This window comes from Coffea arabica, chromosome 11e, assembly GCF_036785885.1.
Source record: "Coffea arabica cultivar ET-39 chromosome 11e, Coffea Arabica ET-39 HiFi, whole genome shotgun sequence".
Classification (NCBI taxonomy): domain Eukaryota; kingdom Viridiplantae; phylum Streptophyta; class Magnoliopsida; order Gentianales; family Rubiaceae; genus Coffea; species Coffea arabica.
This window is the reverse complement of record NC_092331.1, coordinates 60313638-60322466: the sequence shown is the minus strand read 5'-3', so window position 1 is coordinate 60322466 and position 8829 is coordinate 60313638. Positions and strand designations below refer to the sequence as shown.

Below are 8829 nucleotides of genomic sequence, written 5' to 3'. Positions count from 1 at the left end.
TCAAGATGTCAAAAGAAATCAAATGTTGGCCAAGGTAATACTTTCTCATGTTGGATGTTTCAATTTTGGCTTTCGCCAAATATGTTTTTTGTTATTGAACCCCGTCAACCTAACCACAAAACACGAAACAACAATACAAGGAAAAATGTTGTTGATAAGTATAAGAGATTGAATATGACATCCATAAATTTGTCATGCAAGATGCATGATTAGAAAGGAAAAATAAAGATGAATCATAAAATGAGGAATTAGAAATATGTGTTTCGATAGGAATTATTTGCATGAATTGTAAATACATTTTTTAACACCCATTTTTCTCTTTGAGGGTATGACAGAAATAAATTGGAAAGGGAATGGTAATTGTTAACGAAGACCATGTAAGAGGGAGAGAAACAAAAAGTGCGATCCGAAACCAGAGTTAAATCCAACTAACCAGAGCCAGGGCGACTCTAATCTCATCTTTCTTACATACTTCCACGCGCTGCACCGCTTGTACGCTTACTTGGCAATGGACAATAAATAAATAAATAAAATAAAATAATAGAACTTTTTCCAGATTATCATTATCCACATTTCTCTCTCTACTACTAGGGATTTGGACTTCACTCTCTCTCCGGAAAAACTACTGCACTGCTATATCTTTCCTTCCCCACTCCACTTCTCAAGAAAAATATTAAACTCTCTACCTATCTCTTTCTTACTTTCTCTCTCTGGATATCTTCGCCGCCGGTTGTTGACGTAAGCAGGTTCATCTCCCACTGGACGCCGGAATCTTGTTATCAGGTTAACTGGTTTCCTTTATTCTGCTAATATATCTGATCTGCTTTTGTTTATTTTCTTGGCTATCTTGGCATATAAATTCGTGATAATTCTGGTTGAATTTTTATGCCGTGAGCGTAGAAAATTGCGGCAGCAAAAGAAAGAGAATTGCATGCTGGGAAAACGAGAGAGCTGAATGAAATTAGAGTCTTTTTCGTGGTTTCATTTTCTGTTTGGAATTTTTGTTCGCGTGTTTTCAGTCTTGTGACGACTCAGTGAAAGATATATGAATTTTGAAATCTGAAATCTGTTGATGTGAATTTTGTTTTTGCAGGAAATTCAACAATTTTTAGGGTTGGAATCAGCTTGAGTTATTAAACAATAATTCTGAATTCTATTTTAAGGTGAGAATTTCAGTTCTAGAACTTAGAATTGACAAGTTTTGAGATGTCCTTGAATATAGTTTTGACTTAATTTTATGACATTTCGCATACCATTTTCCTATTAAATCACTCGCTTTTTTTTTTTTGTCTTTCTTTTCTATTTTCGGTTGGTAGTTCACTGTTAGATGTCTTTTTCAAATTTAGGTTCTAATTTGTTGAAATGTGATAACTTTAGCTTTTGTGAAGGTGAAAGAAAATCTCCTTGAATTTGATTCTTTCCTGATCAGAGAGTCAGTAATGCAGGACTCTTGTGGGAGCTGGCTGCAAAAATGTAATACAGTAAATTTTTTCTTATGTCGATACCTTTTTCTAGGTCAACAGATTTTTGTAAAAGGATAGCTTAAATGGAGCTACTCTGGCTGAAGTTTGGGAATGTGCGTGAATATCATGTTGAAGTGTTTAGAAAGATGTGATGATTAATGGGTTGTAGATTTGCGCTTGGATTTCTAGAGATATTTTTTATGGTTAATGATATGGTCAGGGAGGTTTGTGAGTAAGTGGATTTCATGTTGAAAAGTCAAGAGAAATGTGACTTTCAATGGAGCACTTAATCAGCAGGTAGCTTCGATATGTGAGACCCTCGTGTCGTTTCTTCTACTGCATTTCTCTCATGCGTGGCACAGCACTCTCGATAAATGGTTGCTGGATTCTTTCTTTAATGATGTATTGATACTTTTGTCACTTTCAGGCTTATGTGATATATTAGTTGTTGGCAGCGTTGCAACTGAGCTGGCTCGTTAGAGAGTTAATAATGCAGGACTCTTGTGGGAGCTGGCTCTGCAAATGCAATCCAGTAAATTTGTTCTTATGGCTATATCCTTTTCTAGGTCAGGGATTGTATTAACAGATTTTTGTAAAAGCATAGCTTAAATGGAGCTACTTTGGCAGAAGTTTGGAAATGTGTATGAATATCTGGTTCAAGTGTATAGAAAGATATGATGATCAATGGGTTGTAAACTTGCACTTGGATTTTTAGAGATATCTCTTATGGTTGTGATATGGTCATGAAGGTCTGTGAGTACGTAGGATTTCATGTTGAAAAGGTAAGGGAAATGTGGTCTTCAATAAAGCACTTAATGAGCAGGTAGCTTCGAGACGTGAAACCGTCGTGTCATTTCTTCTACTGCATTTGTCTCATGCGTGGTATGGTACTTCTGATACATCGGTTGCTGGATTCTTTCTTTAATGACGTATCAATACATTTGTCACTTTCAGGCTCACGTGATATATTAGTTGTTGACAGAGTTGCAAATGAGGTGGCTCTGGAAACGACAACATAAACTAGGGACAACAATTCAACTTCAGTTTCATATCCATTTGAAAACTTAGAAATGAAAATTTCTGGAGGAATTAAGTGCTTTGGAAGAGACATTTATACCCTTATTGTCAGAGGTTTAATGTTGTAAAGTTGATAATTTTTACCCTAGGCTGCATTTAGTTCAAGGTCATTGTTTTGGACCATGTGATTTAGTCGTTTCCTCTCATTTTATGTACACCTACCTTACTGGTGATATTGTTCAGTTGGTTGCAGGGGACGTATATGATGACTAGTTTGGATATTTGTTTGATTTATAACTACTGGGTCTAACCTTTTATTTTTCAAGTCTGTATTCTATTCTAAAATTTATGCCATAATTCGTCTTATACATGTGTGCATGCATGTACAGTGCATATACATATACATGTACATATATATATGTATACACACAAACACATATATTTTGCAATATTGCATTTTGTCTTGAACATAGTGGTTTGGATAGACTCTAAGTGAGCAAATGTCCATGCCAAACTCATTACATTCCAATTTCCCTTTGGAAAAATACCGCAACACTATATTATAATAGTTGTATACTCGGTAGGAAATGTTTATCTGTCCAAGAGACGTGATTTCGTTTCCTTTAGAGTAGCATGAGAATGGTTAGTGTGACCTGCATTATGTTAAATTGTTACATTAAAAGGTTCAATTTTTGTGAATTTCTTCTTTAGCATTACTCTTTATCCCTCATTAACTCGCTAAATGTTGCAAGTTCACATGTCTGATTTGTGCTTAAAAAGTACACAAAGCAACACAGGCTTCCATTTCCTCGTTCCATCAAACAAGAAGTCTACTTTCTTTTAGAAGCCGTCTTACCTCCTACAGAACCAGGAAAAGTGATAATCTATTTTTTCTGCTAGAATTTCTTTGATAATGCTCCATCTTGCTTAGATAGCATAGTCTCCTTCTGTAAGACTTGCCTTGATCTTCATTGGCTGTGTGTACCTACCTAAGATGAGTCATCTGATCTCGTTCCAGACCTCTGATAGGGCCAGGGGTTCCTGACCAGAAAAGGTTTGGGTGTCTTTTAATTCTTTTCCTCCTCAAGTAATAAAATTTTGAGGATGGTGAACTTGTTATAAATTAACTGGACTATATCTGCTTTTTCATGTTTTTACCTATTCTGTGTATAGGATGGCTTTGCTCATGATGATTGGAAAACCTGGCCACCTTGTTAATTTCTGCTTGGTTTGTTGTAGTGTTGGTTAAGTGGGATTTCAAATGTAATGGTTACTTAGTTTTTATCAATCTCTAATGCAAATTTAGCCAAAGATATGTGCTATACTTGGTTGATTTATCCTTATTATGCTTATTTAGTGTAATTTCATATCAGGTGTAAAACTTGTTTTTTGTTCCTTTGATGCCTGATCTGGTTAGTGAATTTTTGGTGTTTGAACTTTTTCTTTTTTGTTTTCTTTTCACTTCAGTGGATGGGGTATAAAATGTAATTAGCCACTATTTCTGTGATGAATTATGCACACTAAAGTTAACTAAGCTTGCTTTGCTTTTTCTTTTGGTACTTTCTTTGAAGTTCTGCCTTTGCTACCTAATCCTATTCCACACCATTCTTTGGGTGGCTTTCAAAGCAGCCATATAAATGCTTGTAATATGTAGATTCTGCTTATTTTTAACATATTTACTCTTGAATAAGTTATTGCTGATAGCTTGATTTTATCTCTGTGACGGGACCACGAGATTCGAATTTGCAGCATCACACCTTTTTTCTTTTTTCCAAATTACTTTTGGAGCTGTTCTATCTATAAATCATAGATTAATACAGCAAAAGCACAATGTTGATCATTCTTTTTTTTTTTTTTTTTTTGCTTTTTTTTTAGCAGTTAGACAAGGCTTGTGTCTAAATTATTGGAGGACACTTGGGAGCAGGGTGTTCGGTGTTAATTAGTGGCTTTATGACCCTTTAGAAGGATATTCTGTTCTGAATGATGGTATCAAGATCGGGTTCAAGCTTTTTGGACTTCACATCTGGAGAATTGCCACGCATCCCTCAAACTCCTAGAGCTCTTCCAAGGCTGATGTCTGTCCCTGGAATCATCTCTGATAGTTATGGCGGCAATGATGGAGATTCAGATGGTACATCATCAGTTTGTCGAGAGAGAAAAATAATTGTAGCAAATATGTTGCCTTTGCATGCTAGAAGGGACAGCGAGACTGCAAAATGGTCCTTTAACTTTGATGAGGATTCACTTCTGTTGCAATTGAAGGATGGGTTTTCACCTGATACTGAGGTTATATATGTGGGTTCTTTGAAGGTTGAAGTAGAAGCCAGTGAACAGGAAGAAGTTGCACAGAGACTACTGGATGAATTTAAATGTTTGCCAACTTTTTTACCTCTTGACATTCAGAAAAGGTTTTATCATGGTTTCTGTAAGCAACAACTCTGGCCTCTTTTTCATTACATGCTACCCATTTGCCCAGATCATGGGGATCGCTTTGACCGTCAGCTTTGGCAGGCCTATGTCTGTGCGAATAAATTATTTGCAGATAAGGTTATGGAAGTTGTCAATCCTGATGATGATTTTATCTGGGTCCATGATTATCACCTCATGATTCTCCCTACATTTTTGAGGAAGCGATACCATCGAGTGAAGCTTGGATTTTTCCTCCACAGTCCTTTTCCTTCTTCTGAGATATACCGAACTCTGCCCGTCCGGGATGAAATTCTGAAAGGATTGCTGAATTCTGATCTGATTGGTTTTCATACATTTGACTATGCCCGCCATTTTCTCTCATGCTGTAGTAGAATGCTAGGCCTTGACTATGAATCTAAACGCGGACACATTGGGCTTGAGTACTTTGGGCGCACAGTGTACATTAAAATTTTGCCTGTGGGTGTTCATATGGGAAGACTTGAATCTGTGTTGAATCTTCCGTCTACATTTGAGAAGGTCAAAGAGATTCAAGACCAATTCCATGGGAAAAAGTTAATTATTGGTGTTGATGATATGGACATTTTCAAAGGCATCAGCTTGAAATTGCTAGCCTTTGAACAGCTTCTGCAGCAACACCCTTCTTTGCATGGCAAAGTAGTTTTGGTTCAGATAGTTAATCCTGCTAGGAGCTCTGGGAAAGATGTTCAGGAAGCAAAGAAGGAGACATATTCAACTGCTAGAAGGATCAATGAAGCTTATGGTTACCCCGGGTATGAGCCAGTAATTGTGATTGATCGTCCTGTTGCTCGCTTTGAGAAAACTGCTTATTATGCCATGGCTGAATGTTGCATAGTAAATGCTGTTAGGGATGGGATGAACTTGGTCCCATACAAGTATATAGTATGCAGGCAGGGCTCTCCCTCTATGGATGAAGCCTTGGGTAGCGCCAAAATGGAATCTCCTCGGACAAGCATGCTTGTTGTGTCTGAGTTTATTGGCTGTTCACCTTCTCTTAGTGGAGCAATTAGGGTGAATCCATGGGATATTGAAGCAGTAGCTGAGGCTCTGAATACAGCAATTTCCATGTCTGAATCAGAAAAGCAACTCCGCCATGAGAAACACTACCGGTACGTGAGTTCACATGATGTAGCTTATTGGGCCCGTAGCTTCTTGCAGGACTTGGAGAGGGCATCTAAGGACCACTACAATAAGCGCTCCTGGGGCATTGGCTTAGGCCTGGGTTTTAGAGTTATTTCGCTTTCTCCGAGTTTTAGGAAGCTCTCTAACGAACACATTGTTTCATCATATAAGCGGACAAACAGGAGAGCAATATTCTTGGACTATGATGGCACTATTGTACCTCATTCCTCAATTATTGAGGCACCAAGCCCTGACGTTATTGCATTGTTGGATGCTCTGAGCAGTGATCCTAAGAACACAGTATTCATAGTTAGTGGGAGAGGGAGGACTTCCTTAGGTGAATGGCTTTCTCCTTGTAACAATTTAGGAATAGCTGCCGAGCATGGATATTTTCTAAGGTAGAGATCGCATTGTTCTGTTCTTAACTCCTAGTTTAGGTGGTATTTGAAATGAGACTTACATTGATATCTTTGAATGCAGGTGGAACAAATCTTCTGATTGGGAATCTTTGGTGGCTAATCTTGATTGGAAGGAAATTGTGGGACCAATTATGAAACTATATACAGAGGCAACCGATGGCTCAAGCATAGAAACGAAAGAAAGTGCATTGGTGTGGCATCATCAGGAAGCTGGTCCAGACTTTGGGTCATGCCAGGCTAAGGAACTGTTGGATCATTTGGAGAATGTCCTTGCAAATGAACCTGCAGTCGTGAAGAGGGGCCAGCATATTGTCGAAGTCAAGCCACAGGTATGACGGTTGTCTCTCTCTCTCTCTTTCACTCATGCAGCCGCCCACCCAATCACAATAATGGGTCATGTGCATTCTGAGATTGAGTTAAATGTGAAAAAGAAAAGGACAACACATAACTATTGTTAAGTGAGTGGAGTTCTTCTGAAGTTCTTAAGCAATAATTCTTAAAAGGTCAATATCCGTTGTCAAAGTCAGTGAATTCCTTCTGCACTGCGAACAGATACTAATTGACCAATTTCACTCTGCCTTCAGGGAGTGACCAAGGGCTTAGTTGCGGAGAAGATTCTCAGCATGTTGGTCAATCAAGGGAAGCCACCAGAGTTTGTAATGTGCATTGGAGATGATAGATCGGATGAAGACATGTTTGAGAGCATATTAACCATTGTCTCAGGTCCTTCCCTCCCTTCAGCTCCTGAGATCTTTGCTTGTACTGTTGGGCAAAAGCCAAGCAAGGCCAAGTATTACCTTGACGACACTGTTGACGTTTTGAGATTGGTCAAAGGTCTTGCTACTGCCTCAACTCCAAAACCTAGGAATACCGCAGAATTTCAGGTTGCTTTTGACAATTTTTTCTGATACAAACGGTAGACCCTCAACTGCACGTTTTGCCTGGTGCGAGTATGATAACAATTTAGGGCAGGAGCATCTATTGGACCAGATGTACCTAGTATAGCTCTGTGAATTTTCATGGGCGGTGCCAAATAGGTCAGAAGGCTGCATTATTTGTATAGAAACCTGTCTTGCTTATATAAAGTGTTCTTTCCACCATTTTCTCTGATTAATTGTCATATAGAGCTGCTGAGTTCTTGTTGTCGCTGTTCAGGTGTTACGGTAAAAAAAATCTTCCAAAGGCACAAATGAAATGAGGTGAATTTGTTTCTAAAAGTAGCTTGTCGACAAACTTTACTCGGTTTTGGGCAGAAACTAAATAGAAAACCTACAATATGCTATGAGGTTCCATCCACCCCATTCGAAATCTGCTGATTATGTCAGAACCATTTTCAAGCAGAAAAGTTTCAAGGTAGCTTTTGGCCTCTTAACATATCTTTTTAAATTTAAAAAAGCGACACTCTAAGCTATAATATACAAGAAATTTACTATTGTGCAGATGAAGGGGAACTTGCCTCCCCATTCACCAGAATGATACTTGTTCAGCGGCGGGACGAAGCAAAATCCATAAACTGTTCTCCTTCCCTGAGATTTAATGGTTTTTCTTGAATCTTAAGTTCGGTTGGAAACCCGAATCTTTATATTCGAACGGATCAGCCTAGGAAATAGAAATGCCCCGTTCTGTTGTGGTAGTAGGCCCACAGTCCGTCTCTTTGGTCACGGAGCACATTTCATTCATTTCGGCCTAGGGAAGGTTCATGTCAATTACCTGGAAATGGGCCTCGTCCTCGTGGGAAATAAGCCGGCTGGGGCCCTAGAGAATTAGTCAAAATACAGTTTTTTTTTTTTGGCTCAAGGAAATTAGGTTCAATAGTTACTAAGAAAAATTGAGTTTTTTTTTTGTTCATAAAGATATATATATATATATATATATATATAAACACTTGGATTTTACGCACTTTCAAAGAATTCATAAGAGGTCATCTTTCAATTGCCTCCAAATTCAGTTGCGACTTGCGAAATAGGAGTGGTAGAGTAAAATACAGTTTGTTTGGATTGCATATTTCAAAAAAAAATAAAATAGTATAACATTTTTTATAATTTTTTATATTTGAGATAAAAAGAGGGAGAAAGAAACTAAGTGGAAAACATGTTTTTAAAAAAACTATATATTAAGTTTTAGAATAATGTCATTACAAAATGGACTTAATTTCTGCGACGTACAGAGAAAAACCATCCAAGATAATAATCAACTTGAAAAAGATGAGTTGAGGATACTTAGAAGGTTTATACAATTCCAGAAAACAAGTAGGTCCATAGGATATGTCACATGACAAAATTATCAATGATGCAAGAAAGATCATCCTTTTCTGTTGATTCTGTGTTTACTATGAGGTTTTTTTTTAACAAGTGTCTCAA

General features: G+C 37.7%; 1 protein-coding gene across 2 annotated transcripts; it reads left to right on the top strand.

The window, feature by feature from the left end:
* The first annotated feature begins 570 nt into the window (after window positions 1-570).
* LOC113717793 (probable alpha,alpha-trehalose-phosphate synthase [UDP-forming] 9) lies at window positions 571-7569 on the top strand. Of its 2 annotated transcripts, none has more exons than XM_027242604.2 (5): window positions 571-783; window positions 1094-1163; window positions 4359-6448; window positions 6531-6798; window positions 7054-7569. In XM_027242604.2, exons 3-5 carry the CDS (start codon window positions 4461-4463, stop codon window positions 7375-7377), a joined length of 2580 nt encoding a protein of 859 aa, XP_027098405.1. In that variant the 5' UTR covers window positions 571-783; window positions 1094-1163; window positions 4359-4460; the 3' UTR covers window positions 7378-7569. The 2 variants fall into 2 exon arrangements, with proteins under 2 accessions (XP_027098405.1, XP_027098406.1); XM_027242605.2 differs by having other exon boundaries at window positions 4356-6448.
* Window positions 7570-8829: the final 1260 nt, after the last annotated feature.